Genomic DNA, 27,933 nt, shown 5'->3' with positions numbered 1-27,933 from the left:
TATCTATAAGAAATTATTATACAAAAATATTCCTTACACTTATGTTAGATCAGAGGTCAGCTGTAGAGAATTTACAGCTTCAATCTTTAACAAGCATCAAAATGTCTTTAGTGGTATCTCTATGTCTTTAAGAAACATAACTCTGTCATCATTTTATGAAAGTTCTGGAACACTCCAGGTCACATGACTAAACTGGAAGCCATTTTATGATTCCAACCCCCAACGAAGTGGATCATGGAGTGCCCTGAGGGAGAGGTCCCCAGTTCCTCAGAAAATGATTCAACAATAGCTCCAACATTGGAAGTAATGAAGTACCAAGAGTCCCAGATTTCTGTGGACCATGGTGCTGAAATCGTTTGCGAGTGCAGCGCGGAAACTGATGGCAACAAAGGCACAGAAATTCTTGCCGATCAAGGTGCTAAAACCGATGCCGATAGTAGCACCACACCAGCTGACAAAACTACTCTGGAAAACCCACAGGAAGTCAAAGGTAAGTGGCTTTTAAAATTCTCCCCTCACCCCACAATCTGGGTATCTTCTTTGGGAGAAGCAAACTGCTACCCACCCCCACTGTGGTAGAAATATGTACATAAAAATATGTAGATAAAAGAATGATTTTGAAGAGGAAAAGGGAGTGGTTTATCATGTTAAAGGAGTTTGAAGCGGACTTTATTTAATGAGTTTGCATGGTGGTGTATCTGTCATCAAATGAGGTCACCTAGCCTAGTGACAAATTGTCCAACCTAAAGGAATCAAGAAGCAGTCAAATGCACCATTCTTTTTACTTTGTACTGGTAAAAATTCTCTGGCAGCCAGACGTTCCCCTTATGTGTAAAAAGTAACTTGTTTTGAAAGCCTCGGTCTTGCTCCACGTGGCCCCTAAGTCATTGCTTTCTCTCAATGCTTAACGCCTTTCAAGCATTCCCGCCCCACACGCTTGAGCCGGCTGCCTCCGGGAAGCGGCCTGCCTTTCCTTTCGCAAGCGGGGCTCTTCAACCTGTCGGCTGCTTCTTCCGCGTGCCTCCCGCTCCGACGCCCGTACGGCCCCAGCGGGAGCCTTCTCGTGGCTTGCCGGGAACCCACCTGGCAAGAGAGGCGGGTCCCAACCCGCACAGCCTTTCCGGTACGAGCGCGAGTCGGCAGAGGAGTGGGTGAGTTGGGCAGTGGGCAGGGGGTTCTGGCGTGTTGCCCGCTCCAGCAATCCTGGATGGTGAGGTGTGAAGGCTATGGGAGATTTTCAAGGTAAGCTGAACTTTACCTTTGGAATCTTAGTGCTCCAGGTATAAGGACCGAGAGATAGTGGTTACAGCCTCCAAACTGTAGCCTACGGCCATAAATGTGAAAAAAAAAAAATACTGACCTAGGTTTGCATTGACTTGCACTGCCTGGAGGGTGCTGCTAAACAGGCTCCGTCTAGTTAAATTCGAATTGTAATTCTATTAAAGTGAGATGGAGCTAGGGCTGATGGTGGAGGGTGAACCCGTGAATTTAATTAGGCATCAAACAGTTCTTACTGGGAAAAAGTAGATGTCCTTTCTTAGAGTAAATGTCATATAATACTTTGGGTTAACGAAGGTAACAAATTTAAAATTAATTAAAACTCATTCCAATCAGGGTTTCCATCTTCTCTTCACCAGACCTTTTATTTGGGTGATTTACAGGAACTATTTTTAAATAATTTCACTTATTAAATTCTTTCTTTCATAAAAAAGAGCAGTTGTCAGAAAAGCAATAAAATGAACAAAATGTGCTAATCTTAGTTCTGCTGAGAAATCTAAAAGTTACTACAGACCAGATAAAATCTTCCTTAGTAGCTAGTTCTTCAAATAATCTGTGTTTCTGCTCCCAACCATAACTATTCTTTACTTTTTCCCATTAGGCAATGAACCCAACTCCAAGATTCATCATTTCATTTACTTTATTTAATTAACTTTTCCTTATATTTTCCTTTCTTTCCCTCCCTCCCCCCCCCACACACAAACACACACACTCTTAAGCAAAAAAGAGAAAAAATGACTATTACAAATAATGTATCACCCACTCCCGCCCTGTGTGTCTGCTTTTCAGCTGCTGATCACTTGGTGCTTTCTTTTTCTTCTTCATACTTTTGATACCTTTCTGATAGTTTCTCAAGTTATACTGAAGGAGTTAAATCATAACTAGTAAATCCCTTCACCCTAAGAGTGTCCCAGAGCTACTTCTGTGTGGTAAGAGAAGGTTCCAGTGCTTTTATGTGAGATTCAGATTCAAAACTCAGATCCCAGTTAATGGTCTACAGAGTATTAGCTCACTAGCTAATACTATTATTATTATTAGTAGTAGTTAATATTAATATTATTAGTATTAGTTAATATTAATATTATTAATATTAGTTCATTAGCTGAAGTTTTTATTCCAACTAAAGATATAAGATCTTATAATTTCCTGCATAGCATAATGTCCTTAGAACATAAGAGGCCTTTGTCAGGTTTCATGTATGTAATTGCTTTCTTTCACCTTTGAGAAAAAGCCTTCCTCAGAAGCAAGGGCCCTAATTCTCAAAGTGCAAGCCATTACAGATCATCCTAATAAATGGGAAAAAGATTATAAATAATTATTAACTTGAGATCCTGTATTCCGTCTTCAGGGGATGTATTCTAAGGACTTGAATTTAGTATGCGAAACATACCCACACTCCCATGTTCATTGTAGCATTATTCACAATAGCCAATTTATGGAATCAACCTAGATGTTGATCAACAGATAAAATTATTAATGAAAATGAGGTATATATAACAGTGGAATACTCTTCAGCATTAAAAAGGAATTTTTGTCATTTGAAAGCAACATAGATGAACCTGGAGAACATTGTGTAAGTGAAATGAGCCAGGTACAGAAAGAGAAAAACCACATATTCTCACTTATATGTGGACCTTAAATCAATCAAACTTATAAAAGCAGAGAGTACAGTGATAGTCACAAAAGGCTAGTGGGGGTATGGAGAGATGTTAGTTAAAGTGTAGAAAGTAGCACTCAGCAAGGAGGAATAAATTATAAGTATTTGGGCAGACCCCAGCAGCTGAAAGCCAGGCAGAAGTAGCGGTCTGGGACAAGACATTCCTGTTCTGGTCCCACCAAGGCTGCAATTGCAGTGGCTGCTGTACATTACAGCCTCATCTCAGCTCAAAATGAACTATATCCCTGGCACTGCCAGCCTCATCAAGGACATTGACAAAAAGCACTTGGTCCTGCTTCAAGATGGAGGCTTTATAAGAAAGCCTCCATCTTGAAGGCTTTCAATTTGGACATGGAAAAGGAGAGTGATACACCTCTCCTGCAAGTGTCTATTGTAGAAATCTAAGAACAGAGGGTTGAACAGAAGACTAAGCTAGAAGCAGAGAAGCTGAAAGTTCAAGCCCTTAAAGATCAGGATCTGTCCATTCCTGGAGCAGATACTCTTTTTTTTTTTTTTTTTTTTAAAGAGAGAGAGGATTTTTTTTTAATATTTATTTTTTTTTAGTTCTCGGCGGACACAACATCTTTGTTTGTATGTGGTGCTGAGGATCGAACCCGGGCCACACGCATGCCAGGCGAGCGCGCTACTGCTTGAGCCACATCCCCAGCCCCGGAGCAGATACTCTTGATGAGTATTAAGTAATTGCTCAGAGGCTATGCTTTGGAGAGTAGGGACTGTCATTGAATGAAAGTGACATCTTGGTCACCCAACACATTTGAACAGACTGTAGAGTTTTGAAAAGTCATTTTTATTTTTGATTATTTCACATATGCAACATGAAGAAATCATGTGGGATTTTGTTTTTGTTTTTGCTTTGTTTTAAATAACAGAATCATTGTTTAAATAAACAGTGGCATAGAATCCTTTCACACACTTCACTGTGCAGCCAGCAACCACATGCTTATATTGCTTTTCATATCCCAAAGCAGAGTTTACAGAGGACATTTTTCATTGACTTGTAAATAAAATATGAATCTCAAAAAAATTATAGGTATATAAGATGATATGTTAATTAGCTAAATGCAGTCATTCTACATTGTATACATGGATCACTAACATCACTGAGTACTCCATAATTATATATGATTATTATTTGTCCAGAAACCCTATCTACTTGGACAAGATTATTTATTTGCTGAAAGTGTATTTTTGATTTTAATATCAGCATTTATTTTTCATAATTTATTGCATTTCCATATATATATATATATATATATATATATATTCACTTTACAAAAAAGAAAATTGCAGAGATAAATTTCTCATTCTATTTAGATCTGAAAGTGTATTTTTTTAATAAAGGGATCCTTCTTAGGATTGACTTAAATAGCTTTTAGGGGTATTTGAAACAAGTGGTGGTTTCAAGGATTAAATGAAATAATAGGTTTAAAGCACTCAGTATAGTACGAGGCACATAGAATGTACACAATAAATGTTCACAATGAATAAACTGAATGAGATTTTATTCTATTCATATCACTCCTTCAGAAATGCATCCATTCCACGAAGTTAGGTATACTCATAATGACAGTCTAGCCATGAGAGCTGGACTCCTAAATCCCCCAAGGTAGCTTAGTGCTATTGATGCTCCCTCTAGAGTCATAAAAATCTGCCTACTCTCCTATGGATTGCTTAATTCCTATTGGTCCATTAGAGTGGATGAAATATTGAAAATTTAAACTTTGTTAATTTCAAAACATCCTTAAACACTTCTGCAAGTGATTACTGGGTTGATTTTAGTCTTTAGTTTGTATACTCTTCCATGCAGAGGTAATTTAGTTTGATTAGGTAGCCACCACTGTGGTGTTGAGTTTGACTCCCTTACTGGAGAGTCTAAGAATATCATTAAGAAGACTAAATCATTTTTGAACAGCTCTCAGTTCATTTGTTTATCAGATTACATCATGTAATTTGGATTGACTTAGGAAAATTTGCATATTTGGAGGGGAGATATGGTGGAATTTTAGATATAATCAAGATTGTGAAATAAGATGTTGCTGAACTGTACACATCATTCCAGTGAGGATTATGGGCAAGATCGTGTATAATTTAACCAGTACTATCAAAAGTGGTCAGCAGAGGGAGTAAGAGGAGTTTTTAGTGACTTTCTCTTGTATTTTTTTTCTTTTGTTTTCATGAACCCCAAAACAGAGATGAGTAAAAATCAGGATGAACCTCCTCATGAACTTGAGAACCAGTTTATATTGCGTCTGCCTCCGGTAAGAAATTTTTGTCTCTCAGAGAGAATATCTTCGGTGTAAAAGTATAGTTCTGCTTGGATTCTGTAACATTTCTATTTCAAGCTATAAAAACTGAGAATATTTCCTAGGAATCATATTCTACTAAGCAGTCCTATTCTTGTACGTATTCTTCTAGCAGCATACATGTTAACTATCACATGGGTTGATTCCCTGGCAAAACAACTGGGACATATCTAGTCACTTATCACAAACACTAACAGCCTATTCCTGGAAAGCCAAAATAAGGCTTCTAAAATTGTTTTTGTCACTTCAAAAGGGGCAGTGAGAAGGACCAGAACTTTATCTCCTGAGAATTGATCACCATGGAAGGCTATCAAAGCTCATCTCAAGCATTGTGTTTGAATCTCTTCCCCCATTGATACATATACTCAAACATTATTTAGCTTAGGAAGCTGTGTTAAGGATGGGACTCAAAAAGATAGTTCCCCATTTGGGGTTAATTAATATACCTAGTAAATGGTAGCAAAGCCTTTCCTTAGCAACTACTACTGAAGGGTAGTAGAGAGGGGCAGAAATTTAGAGCTGAGAGAAGATACTAACTATAGCTACTAAAAGTTAATGATGAAATTGGAGTTGTCCTTATCCTAATTTAATGTATATAATGCATGGTCTCTCTTGGTACATGGAATTGTTAGAAACATTTGGGATATGTAAGGTTTTATTTAAGGGAGGGTTCTATTTGATAGATCTTTTCTATTTGATGCTGAATACACAATTAACACTTGTGATTTTTCAATTTACCTCTTTTGTAGGAGCATGCTTCTACTGTCAGGAGCCTAATACATTCTGGAAGTGTCAAAATGAAGGATAAACTAAAAATTGACTTATCTCGTAAGTAGTTAATATCCATTCACCATACACTGAATAATGATTTATTAAGTGGTTGCCATGTGCCAGGCATTGTGCTAGGTACTAAACATGTGAAAAAGAATAGATTAAGTAGCCACCACTGTGGTGTTGAGTTTGACTCCCTTACTGGGGCTGATGTTGTGGCTCAGTGGTAGAGCACTTGCCTAGCATGTGTGAGTCACTGGGTTTAATTCTTAGCACCACATATAAATAAATAAATAAATAAATGTCCATCAACAACTAAATTTTTTTTAAAAAAAGAATGGAGTATAGTCTCTCTCTTGATGGAATCATGGTTTAGAGAGCCACACACAGAGTGTCAGCCATCAAAAATATAAATAATAGCCGAGTACAGAGGTGCATGCTTGTAATCCCAGCAGTTCAGGAGCTGAGACAGGAGAATCTCCAGTTCAAAGCCAGCCTCAGCAATATCAAGGTGCTAACCAACTCAGTGAGACCCTGTCTCTAAATAAAATACAAAATAGGACTAGGGATGTGGCTCAGTGGTCAAGTACCCGTGAGTTCAATCCCCGGTACAAAAAAAAAAAAAAGTAGAAACAATAAAAAATGCTGGAGAAGATATGGAGGAAATGAAACACTTTTACACCATTGGTGAGATTGTAAATTAGTACAACCACTATGAAAATTAGTATGGAAGTTCCTCAAAAGACTAGGAATGGAACCCCCATTTGATCCAGCTATACCACTCCTACATATTTATCCTAAAGTATTAAAATCATCATACAACAGCGATGCATGCATACCCGTGTTTATAGCAGCACAATTCACAATAGCTAAACCATGGAATCCACTTGGGTATCCATCAGCAGATGTATGTATAAAGAAAATATGGTATATATATATATATACACACACACACAATTGAGGTTTATTTAGCCATAAAGAAAAATGAAATTATGTCATCTGCAGGAAATGGATGGAACTTAAGAATCTTATGTTAAGCAAAATAAGCCACACTCAGGAGGTGAAAGGTCACATGTTTTCCTTCATATGTGGAAACTAGAGAGGAAAATGTAAAAGAAAGGTGTGCGAGGGGAGGATCTCATAAAAATCAAAGGAAAATCAAGAGAGTAGAGGAAAGGAACCAGGGGGAGGGAAAAGGGGAGGGCATAGTAAATATTGGGGAAAGATATTGGCCAAATTATATTGTGTGTATGTATGGATATGTAACAACAAACACCACCATTATGTACAACTATAATATATCAATAAAACATGGAGAAAAGCAAGAAAAATAAGTTTTGATGAGGAAACCCGGGCTGGGGATGTGGCTCAAGCGGCTGGGGTTCGATCCTCAGAACCACATTCAAACAAAGATGTTGTGTCCTCCAAAAACTAAAAAATAAATATTAAAAATTCTCTCTCTCTCTCTCTCTCTCTCTCTCTCTCTCTCCTCTCTCACTCTCTCTTTAAAAAAAAAGAGAAAAGGAAACCCTTGCACACTGTTAGTGGAAATGTAAATCACTACAGCCATCAGTATGAAAGTTCCTCAACAAACTAAAATTAGAACTATCGTATGATCCCACAATTCCATTTATGGGAATATAAATTGAAATTTGAAATTGAAATCAGTATGTTGAAGGGATAGCTGTAATCCCATATTTATTGTGGTACTATTCATAATAGCTCAGATATTGAATCAACCAAGTGTCCATCAAGGAATGAATAGATAAAGAAAATTTTGGTACTCTATGGGAATACTATTCAGTCTTTAAAAGGAGTGAAATTCTGTCATTTGGAACAACATGGATTAATATTGAAGACATTGTGCTAAGTCAAATAAGCCAGGCACAGAAAAACAAATATAGTAGGACCTCAAAAATCGAGTTCATACCAGAAAGTTGATTGGTGATTACCAGAGACTGGTGAGCACTGGTGGGGGAAGAGAGAGGGAATAGGGAATTGCTGGTCAGCAGGTTCAAAGTTTTGGCTAGACAGAAGGGATAAGTTTTCAGATCCATTCACAGCAGGGTTACTATACTCAGTAATAATATATATTTCAAAATAACAAAAAAGTTAATTTCATTTCTCTTCTTTTTATTTCTTATGAGATAGGAGCTTGCTATGCTGCCAAGGTGCTTATACTCCTAGATTTAATCAATACTTCTGCTCCCAAGTAGCTAGAACTATAGGCCACACCACCATGCCTAGCAAGAAAGTAAATTTCAGCTGGGCATAGTGGTACATGCCTATAATCCCAGTAGCTCATAAGGCTGAGACAGGAGGATTGTGAGATCAAAGCCAGCCTCAGCAAAAGCGAGGCACTAAGCAACTCAGTGAGACCCTGTCTCTAAATAAAATATAAAATAGGGCTGGGGTGGAGGCTTAGGGGTTGAGTGCCCTTGAGTTCTATCCCTGGTACCCTCCCCAAAAAAGTAAATTTCAAATGTATCACTCCAAAAAATATTAAGCAAAGCTATGTTAATTATGTTGATTTAATCATTCCACATTGTATACATATATCAAAGCATCACATTGTACCCCATAAATGTAATATGATTGTCAATTAAAAATCATGTTAATTCTAAAAAAAGCCCAAAGAAAAAGTAAATAAATGCTTTCATCTAGAGTTTGTCTGCTTAAAACACACACCAAATAAATAAACAGTTAGCCAGGTGTGGTGGTGCACATCTGTAATCCCAGCAGTTTGGGAGGCTGAGGCAGGATGATTGCAAATTCAAGGCCAGCCTGAACAATTTAGCAAGGCCCTAAGCAACTTATCAAGGCCTTGTCTTACAATAAAAAATAAAAGGGCTGGGAATGTGGCTTAGTGTTTAAGTGCCCCTGAGTTCAATCCTCAGTACTGATAGATAGATAGATAGATAGATAGATAGATAGATAGATAGATAGATAGATAGATAGATAGATAGATTGATTGATTTTTGTTAGCTTTGTTAAAATACAGAAAAGTGTATAAAGAAGAAAATAAAATGTGGCCCATAATCCCACTAATCACTTAACTCTATTTAACTTTATTAACTCTATTTTCACTTTAAAAATAAAAGATGATACAAGTTCATGGTTAGAAAACTTAAAACAGATAAATTTAAAAGGAAAAATGAAGCTTGCCTGCTTCAGTGTCCCAACCTTGATACCAAAGATAGCCAGTATTAATTCTTTCTTCTTGTGTTTTCTTACAGAGAAAGTTTTATATATAATACTATAAATTATCTCTCCGTATTTTAAGTTAATTCACACAAAAAGATTTTGTTAAACATGGTTCTGCATCTTCTGTTTTCACTTAATATTAGAAAATTATACCAAAATCCTCTTTTATTCATATTTGAGACATTTGAGCATGACTTAGAGTTCAGAACATTTCTGAAGTATAGAGTTTTATCATTGTGAAGCAAACTAGAATTTTTTTTAAAATTTCTATTTATTTTTATGTGGTGCTGAGGATCGAACCCAGTACCTCACACAAGTACTCTACCACTGAGCCACAACCCCAGCCGCTCCCAGCTAGAGATTTTAACTTGATATGTAGCATCAATGTAAGATCACGCTCTTTCTTCATCCAATCCTTTGAAAACACATATATGATGACATTATTGAATGTCTCTTAAAAAATAAGGAATGTGGGACTGGGGCTGCAGTTTAGTGGTACAGCACTTGCCTCACATGTGTGAGGCACTGGATTTGATCTTCAGCACCACATAAAAATAAATAAAATAATGATATTGTGTCCATCTACAACAACTAAATTTTTTTTTTAAATAAAGAATGTATCTGTTGTCAAAGTTGTGTAGAAACAGGCACTTTCCATACATTACTGGTGGGAATGCAAATTGTTTAACTCTTCTGTTGGGAAATGTGGCAATACCTAATAAAATTACAGGTACATTTACCTTTCAGTCCAACAAGTGACTTTGTGGGCCTGTACCCCGAAGACATACTTTCATCAATAAAACAAAAATATGTATGCAGGAGGTTATTCATTATAAAATGCTTTGTAATTGTAAAGTTTTGAAATAAATGTAGATATATGGGAGAGAGATTAAGTGAGTGATTATATAAACTATGATAAATCCACAAGGAGTACTATGCATCTATTAAAAAAAGAATGATCAAGATTTCAATGAACTGATATGGTATGCCTTCCAGAATACACTGTTAAAGTTAAAAGAGGAATGCTAAAAAGAATATATGTGATATTCTATCCTCTCTATAAAAAGAAAGTGATCCATGAAAAAAAATTAAAAATAAATAAAATAAGGAATTTATTTAAATTAATTGAATTTGCCTTTCTGGATGAAAATGATAAATTTTCTCCTTCAACCAAATTTAGTTCACAATCATTATTAAGAAACTTAGCTACTTTTGAATGAGTGACGTATGCTGGGATAATGAACTCCATGTACTCTCCCTTCTTTTCTCTCAGAATTTACCAATTGTGTACATAATTCTAACATTTTGAGAAATAGTAGGTTTCACTGAAAAACTAATCAGTCCCACATAAGTCTTCATTATTTAAAACCTAGGAGGCTTAGGAATTCATCAGGAAAATGTCAACTTTAATCTTCTCTTCTTCTCTTTAGCTGATAGACGTCACGCAGTTGTTGAGGTAGAAGATGTCTCACTATCTGCTAAGCTGGTTGATTTGCCTTGTGTCATTGGAAGCCTGAAAACTCTTGATAAAAAAACCTTTTACAAAACTGCAGATATTTCCCAGGTATGAACTAATTGTCTTAGTATTCTAGCCCTCACATCCTTCAAGAATCCCTTTTGTTTTCTCCCATTACTCCTTTCTATTTGGTGAAAGATTACTTGCCATTTCTGATTTCCAGATAAATTGCACAGGAAAAAAATATTAACTTCTGATTTAGTGTTTTATCTTGAAATTTTCCTACCTTATTTCATTCAAATATCTTTTATAATCACCTACTTGCCATTTATAGCGACTTTTATTAATTAAAAGATACAGGGCTGGGGTTGTGGCTCAATGGCAGAGTGCTTGCCTAGCATGTGTGAGGCACTGGGTTCAATTCTCAGCACCACATATCAATAAATAAAATAAAGGTTCATTGACAACTAAAAAAATTTAAAAAATACGAACAGCTGGAATCTTCTGAACTTTAACATAAAGTAGTATGTTAACTCTGGAGCTTTAAATTGGTTCTTATTCATCATCTCTATTATTGCTTTCTAATTTCTTTTCTAGATCAAAATGCTAAGATGTATGCATTTTTAACATATTCTCTCTGCAATGGTAAACACTCCAGTTTTTTTTTTTTTTAAAGTTCACAGTCTATATACAATGCTGTTGGAGAGAGGAGAGAGAGGGGAGAGAGAGAAAGAATAAGAATGAGAGAGGGAGAAAGAATTTGAAAGCAAGAGAGAGAATATGAATGTTTATTACATAATACTAGGTTTTCTGGAAATACCAAGTATCAGTCTCCTCTGTGCTCCAGGATATATGGTGGTAAGAATGTTCATGATTCATTACTAACCCAAGATTTGTGGCTATAGCCAACTTTTTATCTTTGCTACTAAAAGGTATTGTGTAGTTGGACACAATACCTTTATTTTATTTATTTATTTTTATGTTTTATCTTTGCATGTAGATGCTTGTGTGCAGTGCTGATGGCGATCTTCACTCTTCTCCGGAAGAACCAGTTACCTCTACTGATGTCAGTATAACAGGGAATAACGAAAGGGAAACAGAAAAAAAATATATCTGGAAGCATGGAAGTAAGTCACCTGCCCCTTGCTCATTCTGGCTGACTGTATTTATCTGCTGAATCAGGGACCTCTTTCCTGGTTTATTAGACTCACAAACACTCTTAAAGGAAGGCATGTCATGAACCAGTAGTTTATAGTATGATCCCTCTATCAAATTCTGATAGACATGTAAATACCTTCAGTTATAAGTATGTTTCACCGTGTTGTATTTATTTTAGTTACTCCACCACTTAAGAATGTCAGAAAGAAAAGATTCCGGAAAACAAAAAAAAAGGTGAGTCTCATGCTATTTGTGTGTCTGCTGGGTGGATGAGAAGAGGATAATGAGCAGGAAGAAAAGGAAGAAAGTCAGTTAAAAATTAATTTGCTCATTCATTTATGTTCATTAAACATTTGAAAGTGGGCTAAATGCTTGACACTGTGTGTTAGACATTGGGAATATAGCAGTGAATAAAAATAGACCTGTTTTTAAGGCTAGTTGTTAGGGGTCTGGAAAAGACCATGAATTTGAAACTCATGTTTTTATTTTTGGATTTCAAGATATAGGTTTTTTAAAATATTTATTTTTAGTTGTAGTTGGACATAATACCTTTATTTTATTTACTTATTTTTATGTTGTGCTGAGGATTGAACCCAGGGTGCACACATGCTAGATGAGTGCTCTACCACTGAGCCACAACCCCAGCCCTCAAGATATAGTTTTAAAATGAACCCATATAGAACCTGAGATTTGGGAATTGTGGTCATATTCTTTACCTTACTTCAGGCTTGCAGAAACTTTGGTAAGCTACAGGAGTACTGTGGTTTGACTTCTTTTGTTCAATTGAACTTTTTATTTTGAAATAATTTTAGATTCACATATAATTTTAAGAAATAAAAGAGAGCTACTATATGCCCCTTTCCCAGTTTCCCCCATTATATCATTTTTTCAAATGTGTAATATAATGATTATAAACAGGAAACTAACATTATTACAGTTCACCAGTCTTATTCAAATCCCATGTTACTTGTAGTCATGTGTTTGGTGCATGTATTTAGTTTTATGCAGTTTTATCCCATGTGAAGGTTTATGTACTCACCTACATTGTTAGAATACTACACTTCCATCACCTCAAGGATCTCTTAACTTGCCCTCATATAATCATACCCACCTCCCTTCTACCTTACACTCCTGGTTTTTCATCTCTGTAATTTTTAGGATATCATCTATGTGGAAACATACACTATATAATATCTGAGAGTAGCTTTTTCCCTACTCAGCATAATGCCCTTATGCTGTAAGCTTTTGCATGCATCAATAGTTTGTTCCTTTTTATGGCTGAGTAGTATTCATTAATATGAATGTACCAATGTGTTTAACTGGACATCTGGGTTGTTTCTAGTTTTTGACCATTTTAAGCAAAACTGTGAACAGGTTTTTTGAGTGAACATAAATCTTCAATTCTCTGGGATAAATGCCCAGGAGTACAATTATTAGGTTGTATGGCAGGTACATATTTAGTTTCATAAGGAACTGCCATGCTTTTTTCAGAGGAAGGTACCATTTTATATTTCCACCCCAATAATGTGATTCAGATTATCTACCTCTTCATCAACATTAGGTGTTGTCATCTTTTAGTCAGCTTTTTCACTGCTGTGATTAAAAGACCTGACCAGAACAGTTGCAGAGGAGGAAAGGTTTATTTGGGACTCACAGTTTCAGAGGTCTTAGTCCATAGAAGGCTGACTCCATTTCTCAGGGCTCAAGGTAAGTCAGAACATCATGGAGGAGGAGTGTGTCAGAGAGAAGCAGCTCACATAGTGATCAGGAAGCAGAGAGACACTCCACTCACCAGATCCAAATATATACCTTAAAGCCACATGCCCAATTTCCCCCTCCTCTAGCCGTACCCTACCACTTTAGTTACTACTTATTTAGTTAATCCCTATCAGGGGATTAATTCCCTAATTGGGTCAAGACTCTCACAACCCTGTCATTTCTCCTGTGAACCTTCTTGCATTGTCTCACATATGAGCTTTTGGGGGATACCACATCTAAACCATAACATTCCGTCCCAAGCCCCCAAAGGCTCATACTTATTTGATGATGCAAAATACATTTAGTCCATTCCCAAGAGTCCCCATAGTCTCAGTAGTTCAGAGATTGCTCAATGTTCAAGTCCAAAGTCTTTTCTGAGGCTCAAGACAACTCACATTGTGAGCTCCTGTAAAATTAAAAGCGATTTACAAGTACCCAGTATATAATGGTACAGAGTAAACATTTCCATTTCCAAATTAGGGACATAGAAAGAAGGGATAGGACTAAGGGAAGATGGAAATCCAGTTGGGCACACAAGTCCTGTAGCTCTATGTCCAGCATCTGGGGCACATGGCATTGTGATGTTCTCTCCAAAAGGCTTTTATAACTCCACCCTTGTGGCCATGTTGGTTACAGTGCAAGTGGCTTTTCTTTGGCTTGTCTCTGCTCAATTCCTGCGACTTTCCTAGGACAGTATCCCATGTCACTGGCATTTCTTAATCTCAGGGGTCTCCACGGCAGCTTTGGCTTCCTCCTCAAATCTCCATACCTTGCTTTCTCAGAGAGTGCTTGCAGGGACTCAGACCCTACTGCACTTTGCCTGGCTTCCAAGGCCTTCCTTTGAAATCTTGGTGGAAGCCTCCATGACCCCCTAACTCCAGCATCCTGCATTCCTGCAGAACCAGCACCATGTGGTTGATGCCAAGGTCTGCTGCCATCTTGAGCAGTACCAAGCCTCCATGGACCCTAGCTTCAGCAGCCTCTCAGTGTCTGGGTGGCTGAGCATATTAAAAAAAGCTTTCCAGGTCCCCTTGTACAGAAGGATTCCTCACTGGTCTCTTCTCAAGAGAATTTTCACTTTTACTCCCTTGAGCCTGAGAGAGGTGTGGTCTTGCCAGCTCCTGAGATGCCCTTAAGCCATCTTTCTAATAGTCTCTAGGCAAAGTCCTTAGCATTTCTTTAGTGTCAGTAATGTCTTTAACAACTGCAACTTTCTTAGCTCCAGTTTTACTACTGCCTTTCAAGTTCAAGTTTTTCAAATATTTCTGCTCTGCTTTCTGCCACTGAATATCATAATAAATTTGGCTAAAATTTGCCAGCAATATCTATGCCGACATCTGAATGCTGTGTTACCTAGACATTTCTTCTACCAGATTAAAAAGTCTATTGCTTGGGGGCTGAGGTTGTGGCTCAGTTGGCAGAGTGCTTGCCTAGCATGTTTGAGGCACTGGGTTTGAGTCTCAGCACCACACATAAATAAAAAATAAAGGTCCACTAACAACTAAAAAAACATTTAAAAAAGTAAGTCCATTGCTTTTAAAATCATCTCCACAGAAAGTCTCAGGACAGTGGCAAAATGTAGACAACTTCTCAGCCAGAACATAACATGAATGGTATGAATGGCCTCTACTTCAAATTCCAATAGAGTTCTCCTTTTCTGAACCCTCTTGAGCCCTGTCTTCACTGACCACGATCCTATTGGCATTCTGGTCTTCTGAGCTCCCCTATAATAGCCCTATAAACTCCACTTACAACAATCTAAAGCATTTCCAGCCTGCACTGCCACACATCTCAAAATTCCTCTCACCAATTCCCAAAAGATCAAAAACGACATGGTCAGGCTAATCACAGCAACAAATCCTACTCTCAGTACCAATTTCTGTTTTAGCCAGCTTTTCCACTGCTGTGATTAAAAGACCTGACCAGAACAATTGTAGAGGAGGAAAGGTTTATTTGGGGGCTCACAGTTTCAGAGGTCTTAGTCCATAGAAGGCCAGCTCCATTCCTCAGAGCTCCAGGTAAGGCAGGACATCATGGAGGAAGAGTGTGGCAGAGGAAAGCAGCTCACATGGTGATCAGAAAGCAGAGAGACTCCACTCACTAGATCCAAATATATACCTAAAGCCACACCCCCAATTCCCACCTCCTCCAGCCACACCTTACCACTTCAGTTCCCACTTAGTTAATCCCTGAGGATTAATTCATTAATTTGATTAAGACTCTCACAACCCAATCATTTCTCTGTGAACCTTCTTGCATTGTCTCACACATGAGGTTTTGGGGGGTATACCACATCTAAACCGTAACATTCTGCCTTTGTTCCCCAAAAGCCATAATATCACCATTTTTAAAAATTTAACCATCCTGATAGGTATATAATGATTTCATTGCAATAATAATTTGTATGTATTTCCCTGATAGCTACAATATTGAACATCTCATGTGTTCATTTTGCACAGATATATACATTTTAGTAAAGCATCTGTTCATGCCTTATGCTCATTTTCTGAAATGACTTTATTGTTGTGTTTGAAGAGTTTTCCTTATATACTGAATACAAGTCTTTGATCATATGTGTAGTTTGCCAGTATCTTCTCCTAGACTGTAGCTTCGTCTTTTCATCCTCTTTACAGGATCTTTTGAAGGGCAAAAGTTTTAGTTTTGATGAGGTCTAATTTATTAAATTCATTTTCTTTAAGGGATCTTGCATTTTGTGTTAAATCTAAGGAGTCTTTCTTAGCCCAGATCCCAAATACTTTCTCCTTTTTCTTTTCTAAGAGTTTTACATTTTATACTTAAATCTCCAATCCATTTTTTAGTTAATTTTGTAAAAATATAAGGTTTAGTTCCAGGTTCATTTTTTTTTTGCTTAAGAATGTTCAATTGATCCAGCACCATTTATTATTCTTCCTTTATTGTATTATTTCCTTCACACCTTTGCCAAAAATCAGTTGGACGTATTTGTGAGTGTTTATTTCTGGGTTCTTTATTCTATTCAACTGATCCATGTGTCAATCTCTCCAGCACATCTCAAAGCAATGTTTTAAAAATCAGAAAACTTCTCACTTCATTTTTCTTTGTCAAGATGGTTTAAACCATTCTAGAGCCTATACATTTCTGTATAAATTTAAGAATAAGCTTGTTTGTATCTACAAAAAGCCTTGCTTTGATCAGAATTGCATTAAACTTATAGATCAGTTTGGGGAGAACTGATATCTTTACTCTTGAGTTTTTCAATCCATGTGTTGCCTGGGCTTTATACTCTTGTTAGTCAGCAGCATTTATTGAGGGCCTACTAAATGTAAAACTAAGTTCAGAATAGTTGTATGGGGCTGAGGTTGTGGCTCAGCATTAGAGCACTTGCGTAGCATGTGCGAGGTGCTGGGTTCAATCCTCTGCACCACATAAAAATAAATAAATAAAATAAAGGTATTGTGTCCAACTAAACTTAAAAAAATATTAAAAAAAGAATAGTTATAGTGCTCTTGAAGCTTTACTGAAATAGAGCAATCATAAAATAACTTCACTGTTTATTATGTTTTATTTCATAGACTGCTGATTTCAAGCAAATTGAAGAAATCACCTTTACTGAGGTAGAAAAATCATAATGTAACATCATCATTTACTTTTAATGTGTTTAAATAGCTCACTAGTTCCAAACAAATAATATAAATTATAAAGGTTACTTCTGAGCCTTCCTTCTCACTTTTAACACCCACTCCCCATATACATATACTAGATTTGATTTCCTGAATAATGAATTCATTGTTGAATGTCCAGTAATTCCTAAATGAAAAGATACAGTGTGGCCAGTGGCCCTGTATATTCCAGTCTGATTTTTATCTGATTTTATTTCAAAAGCCACTCCTTGGAAGCCAGGATTCACCCTTACCAACATTTATTTACAATTAATTGCTTATTTCCTCTTGATTTCTATTTGTGGCATGACAAATTGGTTGCTGTGGAGATAATTGTCTAAAGCTGGATTAAAGGGAGAACATGTAGTTAGGATTAAGTTTTTGTAGGAACATCTCTAATAATAAAGATACAGGGAGGTGAAATCTAGGAATTTGGATCTTTAAACCAAATTATTTCTAAATAACTAATAGGTATTATAGTTCTTTGCCAGTAAGAATCAGGGCAAATAAGTAATAACTGAGCCTAAGGATTGTACCTCTGAAGGAGGTCTTTACTATAGAATTGCAGGCTGAAAAGTTTAAATGTCTCAAATAATTTGTTTAATTGGGAATAATAAGCTTATTTTACAAAAATATAAACCCTGGCTAAAGATTCTTTCATAAATATCACACTATTTTTAAAATTTATTTATTTTTTATTTATATATGATAGCAGAATGCATTACAATTCTTATTACACATATAAAGCACAATTTGTCATATCTCTGGTTGTATACATAGTATATTCACACCAATTCGTGATAAATATCACTATTTAAAATAGAACATTGAAGGGCTGGGGTCGTGGCTCAGTGGTAGAGTGCTTGCCTCTCATGTGTTAGGCATCGGGCTTGATCCTCAGCACTGCATAAAAATAAATAAATAAAGGTATTGTAGCTACAACTAAAATATATATATATATATATATATATATATATATATATATATATATATTTAAAATAAAAATGAATAAAATAGAACTTTGAGCATCTAGGATGAGCGTGTGATGAGCACTAATCATTTGAATTCCTTGGTATATAGGAAAAAAGCAATCCTGCAAAGCATAGCTTGTCAAATGAAGCCACTGGTATTCCCTCCTGTACTTTGCTTCAGTACATTGACTCTCCAGATGTGGAGAAAGAAGTGAAGAGACTGCTGTGTTCAGATGCTGAAGCTGTCAGTGCCCGTATCCTTTGTACCAAATATTTTCTGTATAGTTTATTCCACCCCATGTGCATGTGCTAACAAATGTCACTTCCAGTATTTGTGAACCAGTTTTGAAGTATATATACAGTACTTGAGATTTTTGAGAAATGTTACTTAATAACTAGGAACAGTAAATACATGTAATAGAAATTTATTTATTGTGTAATTTAATATAAGCCACATCTCCACACTAGGAATACAGATACAAATGACTTAAAGTTGGACAAAATTAAATAGCACTTTTAACAAAGAGCTTCTTCCATTTCAACAGTGCCTTCTCCCTTCCCTTTGTTTTTCCCTTGACTGCCTCTTCCTTTCAGGATGGGAAGTCATTGCTGATGATGAAACCAAGGAAATAGAAAGTCAAGGCTGCATTCCAGGCTTTCCAATATCCCCAGGAATGAGTGGCTACAAGCAGGGCCATATCTCAGGTATTTTAGTAAAGACAGAGTGGGAGCTTCAGATAGGTGCAGGCATTAACTGTATGCCAGATCATTATTCAGAGATTCACAGGCCAGTCATAGAAAAAGGATACCTTTGTCCTTCTTCCCTTTTATTGGTTCTCCAGTGCCTTAAGTGTTCTAGATTAGAATTCTACCTCCCATCCATCCCTGGTATTCAACTTCCTATGGACCCTTAGATTCTCTAAATGTCTTGGTCATGGAATACATGAATGAATGTTAGTGTTTGTATTTCCTCTCCTTGTTTCATGAAGGGAATAATCTTCCTGCAAGGAAAAAAAATACATTTATAAAATCCACTGATTGCCCAGTGGATTTGAGGGTAAGGAGTTTAATTGTATCTGGAGTGGGAGTCATTTGCAAAGCTTCAGAATTTTCATTCTCCTTTTGTTTAAAACCAATAGAATATGATATGCTTCCAGAGATGTTCAGTGATTCCAGCAGTAATAATCATGATGACGAGGATGAGGATGATGATGAGGAAGATGAGGAGGAGGAGGAAGAGGAGGAAGAGGAGGAAGATGATGATGAAGATGATGAAGATGAAGATGAGGAGGAGGAAGAGGAAGAGGTCGAGGAAGATGATTCTGAAGAGGCTCTAGAAAGGGAGCTACAGGCCAAAATTTTTGAATGTAGCCAGTATGAGACAAAGGAAAGTGTCAATTCAATAGGTAAGTTAGAGGAAAAGACAAGGGATGGGATAGAGATGAGTGGCAGTGCTAAAGCCTAAGGCTAAATACACAACAGATGGAAGACCAAATTTGAGAGTCCTTGCTTAGATATCTAGTGGTTTTACTTTACTTGAATCTCAGTCTATTAGTTTAGGCTACATTCAAACATATAAAGTCTCTCTCTACTTCGGTTAGTTGTGGAGATTCAGAAGCACATTCATTACAAGGAGAAAAAGCTCCAGCTGATTCAGAGCAAAGCACAAAGACAAAAGGATCTCATCAGAAAAGTGGAAAACCTGACTCTCAAGGTAAGTTATTGATGGCTGGTATAAAGAAATCCTGATATCTTACTTTCAAAATCTCTATCTTTGTATTTCCACACATATATTTATACAGTATTTTTATTCATTCATGAACATAAAAAACCTCTTAGAAACCTCCAATAAAAGCCCTGTTTCATTTTACTTACATAATTTTGGTCATCTAATGTAAGCATTTCATAGAGGGTAACAGGTGACTTGACAAAAGAAATGCCAGTATTGAGCATTTACTATGCAATTAGCACATAAAGAGCTTTTATTTTTTTTTACATAAAGAGCTTTGTATCATCTCATTTCATCTTCAAAGCTCTGAAACAGATACATTCATCATTCCCATTTTATAATTAAAGAATTGAACCTCAAAGAGGTTTAAGTAACTAAGAATCACAATAAATGGTAGAGCATAGATTTAACCCTGTTATTTGTATCAAAATGTACTCATTTCAGTGAAAAGAATTAGCTAAATTCATCTTTAAATTTTTCTGATGCATGCTTAAATAAGAACAAATATGTTGCCTTATTTTTATTATTACATGTTTAAGAGCATCAACAAAAGGAAAATGTGTGTTTAGGCAACATTTGCTTCCCTCATGATAGTGAGAGAAATTCTGAAGCATCTGGATAATTATTTACAAGATTTCATTCCCTGTAGAACAGTAGTCATAGAAGGGGAGCAACTTTACACAAACTGTACCCACTCTGGGAGTTTTCTTTTAGAATAGCCAAAGATAATAGCTATGAACATGTTCCAAAAAATATAGGTATGTGGTATTATTATGGTTATTGTTACTACGAGTGCTATTAGTTAAGATTAGCAATATTCTGCTGTAGTGAGTGGAAATTGAGTAGGAATCAGAAGTGGAGGAGAAATTAGCACCAGAATCCAAGACAGCTTCTTTAATAGGTCCCCATTGCCAAATGATTTATGCTAAACTAGAAAAAGCCTGTTGTGTAGAGTGTATAAAATCAAAGAGGATAGCACATAGTTAGGGAGTAGTTTTTACACACTAATTTCTTGAAAAGGAGTGTATTTTATATAACTGACAGTTTTCTTATCAAATCATTTAACGAAGTGTTTCCCTTGGTTCTCTTTTCCTTTGAGACTCAGCAGTAATCATTCATACAATTTTGTTTTCCAGAGTCATCTACACTCTGTGCTGGAGAGGCTTAAGATACAGGAAAAACAAAAAAATGATCAGGTGAGAAGTATGTTTTTAAGTTAACCAGAAAACATTTGATACAAAGAACTGCCCACCCTACAACTAATCTTATTTCTATTGTTATTTTTGGCTATTACTCTCAAAGGAATAGTGGTGGACAAATCTTCTAATAAGTGTATCAGGATAGATCAAGGTCCTTGTGAAAATTCACTCATTTAACAGTGATGGCCTATGGAATGAAAAAGCATTGGGTTACAATGTTGTTTTCATGGAGCCAACACTCTAGCAGGAAATACTGACAGCAAACAAATGATCATACAAATATAAGGGTAAAAATTGTAAGGAAGTGCTATGAAGGAAAAAAAGTTAGTGGTGCTATTAGAATAAAGAGAATCCTAAATTAAATTGAGGGATCATGATAGACCTCTCTGAGAAAACAATATTTAAGCCTAGACCTGAAGAATAAGTCCAAGCCAAGACTGAGATAAAAAGATTCTTTGGGTGGAATAAATATAAGTTTTCACATTGGGAAACAATTTGGCCTCTCTGAGGACCTATGGAATATTTAAACAAGGAAGAGAGTTGCTTAACATAAAGTTGGAGAAGTGGCAGAAGCTGCAGTGTATGGTCCCTTGCAGGCATGATAAGGATTTTTTTTTTACATACTCTTCTTCCCCCTTATCCTCTTCTTCTATTCTACTGGTCCTCCCTTCCATTTTTTAAAATTTGTTGTAATTAGTTAAACATGACAGTGTACACAAATGGAGCACAATTTCTCATTCCTCTGGCTGTACATGGTGCAGAGTCATACCAGTAGTGTCATCAAACATGTATATAGGGTAATAATGTCTGTCTAATCCTACCATACTTCCCATCCCCTTAGCCCCACCCCTGCCCTCACTCCCCTCTGCAAGATTCAAAGTAAAGTTCCTTCATTCTTTCCTAAGCCCACCCCCCAACTATGGATCAGCATCTGCTTAACATAGCACAGAGTGTTATCAGATGAAACATTTGGCCTTTGGTTTGGGGGGATTGGCTTATTTCACTTAGCATGGTGTTCTCTCGTTCCATCCATTTACCGGCAAATGCCATAATTTCATTTTTCTTTAAGGCTAACTATTATTCCATTAGTATATGTGCCACATTTTCTTTATCCATTCATCTGTTGAAGGGCATCTAGGTTGGTTCCATAGTTTAGCTATTGTGAATTGGGCTGGTATAAACATTGATGTGGCTGCATCACTGTAGTATGCTGAATTTAAGTTCTTTGGATATAAACCGAGGAGTGGGATAGCTGTGTCAAATAGTGGTTCCATTCCAAATTTTCTGGGGAATCTCCATACTGCTTTCCTAAGTGGTGTGCACCAATTTGTAGTCTCATGAGCAAGTATGAGTGAACCTTTTTCCCCACATCCTCGCCAACATTTATTATTGCTTGTATTCTTTATGATTGCTATTCCAACTAGAGTGACATGAAATCTTAGAGTAGTTTTGATTTGAATCTCTCTAATTGCTGGATATGATGAACATTTTGCCATATGTTTGTTGATCAGTTGTATTTCTTCTTCTGTGAAGTGTCTGTTCAGTTCCTTAGCCCATTTATTGATTGGGTTATTTGTTCTTTTGGAGTTAAGATTTTTGAGTTCTTTATATATCTTGGAGATTAGTGCTCTATCTGATGTGCATGTGGTAAAAATTTCCCATCCTGTAGGCTTTCTCTTCACGTTATTGATTGTTTCCTTTGCTGAGAAGAAGCTTTTTAATTTGAATCAATTCCATTTATTGATTCTTAATTTTACTTCTTGCTCTTTAGGAGTCTTGTAAAGGAAGTCAGGTCCTAAGCCAGCATGATGAAGATTTGGGCCTACTTTTTGTTCTATTAAGTGTAAGGTCTCTGTTTTAGTGCCTAAGTCTTTGATCCACTTTGAGTTGAGTGCAGGGTGAGAGAGAGAGAGAGAGAGAGAGGATTAATTTAATTTTGCTACATATGAATTTCCAGTTTTCCCAGCACCATTTGTTGAATAGGCTATCTTTTCTCCAATGTATGATTTTGGTGCCTTTGTCTACTATGAGATAACTGTATTTATATGGGTTTATCTCTGTGTCTTCTATTTTGTATCATTGGTCTACATATTTATTTTGATGCCAATACCATACTGTATTTATTACTATTGCTCTGTAGTATAGTTTAAGGTCTGGTATTGGATGCCTCCTGTATCACTCTTTTACTAAGGATTGCTTTGGCTATTCTGGGTCTCTTATTTTTCCATGAATTTCATGATTGCATTTCCTAGTTCTATGAAGAATGTCATTGGAATTTTAATTGGAATTGCATTAAATCTGAATAACAGTTTTGGTAGTTTGGCCATTTTGGCAATATCAATTCTGCCTATCAAAGAATATGGGAGATGTTTTCATTTCTAAGGTCTTTTTAGTTTCTTTCTTTAGTGTTCTGTAGTTTTCATTGTAGAGATATTTCACCTTTTTTGTTAGATTGATTCCCAAGTATTTCTTTCCTTCTTTCTTTTTTTTTTTTTTTTGAGGTTATTGTGAATGGGGTAGTTTTCCTAATTTCTCTTGCAGTGGACTCATCACTTATTTATAGAAATGCATTTGATTTATAGGTGTTGATTTTACATCACGCTATTTTTCTGAATTCATTTATTAGTTCTAGAAGTTTTCTAGAGGAATTTTTTTGATCTTCTAATTATAGTATCATGTCATTGGCAAATAGTGGTAGTTTTAATTCTTCTTTTCCTATTTGTATCTCTTTAATTTCTTTTGTCTTTCTAATCACTCTGGCTAGAGTTTCAAATAGAAGTGGTGAAAGAGGGAATTTTTAGAGGGAATTCTTTCATTTTTTCTCCATTTAGAATGATGATGGCCTTGGGCTTAGCATAGATAGCTTTTGCAATGTTGAGGTATGTTCCTACTATCCCTAGTTTTTAAATTGTTTTGAACATGAAGAGATGTTGTATTTTGTGAAATGCTTTTTCTGCATCTATTGAGATAATCATATGATTCTTGGCTTTAAGTCTATTCATATGATGTATTATGTTTATTGATTTCTGTATGTTGAACCAACTTTGCATCCCTGCGATGAACCCCACTTGATCATGGCACACTATCTTTTAAATATGTTTTTGTATTAAATTTTCCAGAATTATATTGAGAATTTTTTGTGTCTATGTTCACCAGGGATATTGGTCTGAAGTTTTCTTTCCTTGATGTGTCTTTGTCTGGTTTTGTTATCAGGGTGATACTAGCCTCATAGAATGAGTTTGGAAGGGTTCCCTGTTTTCTATTTCATGGAATACTTTGAGAAGTATTGTTTTTAATTCTTCTTTGAAGGTCTTGCAGAACTCATCTGAGAATCCATATGGTCTTGGGCTTTTCTTGGTTGGTAGGCTTTTGATGGTGTCTTCAATTTCATTGCTTGAAATTGATCTGTTTAAATTTTCTATGTCTTCCTGATTCAGTTTGGGCAGATCATATGTCTCTAGAAATTTGTTGATGTCTTAGAGATTTATTGCAGTATAAATTTTCAAACTAGTTTCTAATTATCTTCTGTATTCCAATAGTATCTGTTGTGATATTTCCTTTATCATCACAAATATTAGTAATTTGAGTTTTCTCTCTCCTCTTCATTAGCATGGCTAAGGGTTTATCAATTTTATTTATTTTTTTCAAAGAAGCAACTTTTTGTTCTCAGTTTTTTCAATTGTTTCTTTTGTTTCAATTTCATTGATTTCAGCTCTGATTTTAATTATTTCCTGTCTTCTGCTTTTGGAGTTGATTTGTTCGTCCTTTTCTAGGACTTTGAGATGTAATGTTAGGTCATTTATTTGTTGACTTTTTATTCTTTTTATGAATGAGCTAAATGCAATGAACTTTCCTCTTAGTATTGCCTTAATAGTGTCCCAGAGATTTTGATATGTTGTATTTATGTATTTTGATATGTTCTCTAATAATTTTTTAATCTCCTCACTGATGTCTTTTGCTACCCATTGTTCATTCAGTAGCATATTATTTAGTCTTCATGTGATGGAGTAGCTTCTATTTTTAATTTTCTCATTGATTTCTAATTTCATTCCATTAAGATCTGATAGAATTCAGGGTAGTATCTCTATTTTTTTGTATTTGTGGCATAACATATGGTCTATTTTAGAGAAGGATCCATGTGCTACTGAGAAGAAGGTATATTTGCTTGATGATTGATAAAATACTCTGTGTCTGTTAAGTCTAAATAGTTGATTGTATTAGTTAGCTCTGTAGTTTCTTTGTTTAGTTTTTGTTTGGAAGATCTATCCAGTGGTGAAAGAGGTGTGTTAAAGTCACAAAGAAGTTTTGATTTGCATTTTCCTGATTCCTAGGGATGTTGAATTTTTTTTTATATATTCATTGACCATTTGTAGTTCTTCTTTAGAGAAATGTCTCTTTCATTTTTTTGCCCATTTATTGATTGGGTTATTTGCTTTTTGTTTTTCTGGGTTTTTTTTTTTTGGTGTTAAGATTTTTGAGTTCTTTATATATATTCTGGATAGTATTCCTCAGATGAGTAGCTGGCAAAGATTTTCTCCTATAGGCTTTCTCTTCACACTTTTAAATCATTTTCTTTGCTTTTTAATTTTATGTCATCTCATTTATTGATTCCTATTTTTATTTATTGAGCTGTAGGGGTCTTTTTATGGAAGTCAGTGCCTATACCAATATGATTTTTTTCTTTTTCTTCTTCTTCTTTTTTTTTTTTTTTTTTTGCTACCAGGGATTGAACCCAGGGGTGCTTAACCACTGAGTCACATCCCCAGCCCCAGCCCTTTTAACATTTTATTTATAGACAGGGTCTTGCTGAAATGCTTCAGGCTTCATTAAGTAGCTGGGGCTGGCTTTGAACTTGCAACTCTCTTGCCTTAGCCTCCTGAGCTGCTGGGATTACAGGTATGTGCCACTGTGCCCAACTAATATGATGGATTTTTGACCCTGTGTTTTCTTCTAGCAGCTGCAAGGTTTTTGATCTAATTCCTAAGTCTCTGATCCATTTTAATTGGGTATATTTAGCAGGTAAATGATAGGGATCTAGTTTAATTCTTTTATATATGGATATTCAGTTTCTAACACCATTTGTTATAAGGCTACCTTTTTTCCAATATATATTTTTGACACACTTGTTAAGTATTAGATGACTGTAAGTATGTGGATTTGTCTCTATGGTGTTCATTTGGTGTTCATTTCTATTTTGATGCCAATACCGTGCTGATTTTGTTACTATAGCTCTGTAGTATGATTTGAGATCAGGTATTGTGATGCCTCCTGCTTCACTTTTCTTACTCAGAAATGCTTTGGCTATTCTGGGTCTCTTATTCTTCCAAATGAATTTTAGGACTGTTTTTTTCTAGTTCTGTGAAGAATATCATTGGTATTTAGATGGTGATTCATGTATATTGCTTTTGGCAGTATGGCCATTTTGACAATGATAATTCTGCCTATCCAAGAACATGGGAGGTTTCATATTCTAAAGTCTTCTTCAGTTTTTTCTTCAGTGTTCTATAATTGACATTGTAGAGATCATTCACCTCTTTAGTTAGATTAATCCCCAAATATTTTTTAAGTTGTTACAGATTGGATAAATTTCCTGATTTATTTCTCAGTAGAATCACTGTTGGAATATAGGAAAGCTATTGAGTTATGAATGTTGATCTTGTATCCTGCTACTTTGCTGAATTTATCAGCTCTAGAAGTCTTCTGGTGGAGTTTTTTTTGAGGGGGGGGTCTTCTATATGTAAGATCATGTCAACAGCAAACAGAGATAATATAAGTTCTTTTCCTATTTGTATCCATTTAATCTCCTTCTCTTGCCTGATTGCTCTGACTAGTTTTAAGAACTATAATGAATAGAAGTGGTAAGAGTAAACATTCTTGTCTTGTTCCTGATTTTAGAGGAAATGTTTTCATTTTTTTCTCCATTCAGTTTGATGTTGGCTTGGGTTTGTCATATACAGCTTTTATAATGTCAAAGTAAGCTCCTTCTATCCCTATTTTCTCCTGTGTTTGCAACATGATTGGGTGCTGGATTTTTATCAAAGGCCTTTTGTGCATCTATTGAGATGACCATATGATTCTCATCCTTAATTCTATTTATGTGGTAAATTACATTTATTGATTTGTGCATGTTTAACCAACTTTGTATCCTTGGGATGAAACCCACTTGATCATGTTGTATATTATTTTCTTGATATCTTTTGAATGCTTATTTTATTTTATTAATGATTTTTGCATCTGTGTTCATCAGGGATATTGGTCTTTAGTTTTCTTTCCTTGTATCTTTGTCTGGCTTTTGCATCAGGGTTATACTGGCTTCATAGAATGTATTTGGGAGTGTTCTCTGTCAGTTTCATTGAATAATTTGAGAAAGACTGGTATTAGTTCTTTAAAGACCTGGTAGAATTCAGCTGAAAGCCATTTGGTTCTGGGCTTTTCTTTGTTGGAAAGCATTTAATTGCTGTTTCAGGTTTATTACTTAATATTGGTCTGTTCAGATTTTTCTCTCTCTTCCTGTTCAACTTGTCGAGCTCATATGTATTTAGAAATTTGACAGTGTCTTCTAGATTTTTCAGTTTATGGGAATATAAATTTTCAAATTAGTTTCTAATGATCTCATGGGTTTCAGAAATATCTGTGGTTATATCTCCTTTTTCATCTCTAATTGTTTAAAATTTGGTTCTCTCTCTTTTGGTTAGTTTGGATAAGGATTCATCAATCTTCTTTATCTTTTCAAAGAACCAATTCTTTGTTGCATTGATCCTGTGTATTGTTTTTTTACTCTCAATTTCAC

At 35.7% G+C, this 27,933-nt stretch overlaps 1 protein-coding gene and 1 pseudogene across 1 annotated transcript in view; both read left to right on the top strand.

Moving 5' to 3' along the window:
- Positions 1–228: 228 nt before the first annotated feature.
- Positions 229–27,933, top strand: part of Taf7l (TATA-box binding protein associated factor 7 like) — a 37,493-nt gene continuing 9,788 nt past the window's right edge. The window contains exons 1-12 of the mRNA XM_078033990.1: positions 229–490; positions 5,147–5,214; positions 6,009–6,087; positions 10,665–10,798; positions 11,691–11,817; positions 12,027–12,082; positions 17,158–17,199; positions 18,325–18,469; positions 18,810–18,920; positions 19,355–19,621; positions 19,817–19,929; positions 21,081–21,140. Coding sequence (XP_077890116.1) covers positions 235–490; positions 5,147–5,214; positions 6,009–6,087; positions 10,665–10,798; positions 11,691–11,817; positions 12,027–12,082; positions 17,158–17,199; positions 18,325–18,469; positions 18,810–18,920; positions 19,355–19,621; positions 19,817–19,929; positions 21,081–21,140 — 1,458 coding nt within the window. The 5' untranslated portion in view covers positions 229–234. The remainder of the gene's footprint in view (positions 491–5,146; positions 5,215–6,008; positions 6,088–10,664; positions 10,799–11,690; positions 11,818–12,026; positions 12,083–17,157; positions 17,200–18,324; positions 18,470–18,809; positions 18,921–19,354; positions 19,622–19,816; positions 19,930–21,080; positions 21,141–27,933) is intronic.
- LOC110597044 (U6 snRNA-associated Sm-like protein LSm1 pseudogene) lies at positions 3,168–3,499 on the top strand (annotated as a pseudogene).

The sequence above is a fragment of the Ictidomys tridecemlineatus genome, chromosome X, assembly GCF_052094955.1.
Source record: "Ictidomys tridecemlineatus isolate mIctTri1 chromosome X, mIctTri1.hap1, whole genome shotgun sequence".
Taxonomy (NCBI): Eukaryota; Metazoa; Chordata; class Mammalia; order Rodentia; family Sciuridae; genus Ictidomys; species Ictidomys tridecemlineatus.
This window is presented reverse-complemented; position numbering and strand designations above follow the sequence as displayed.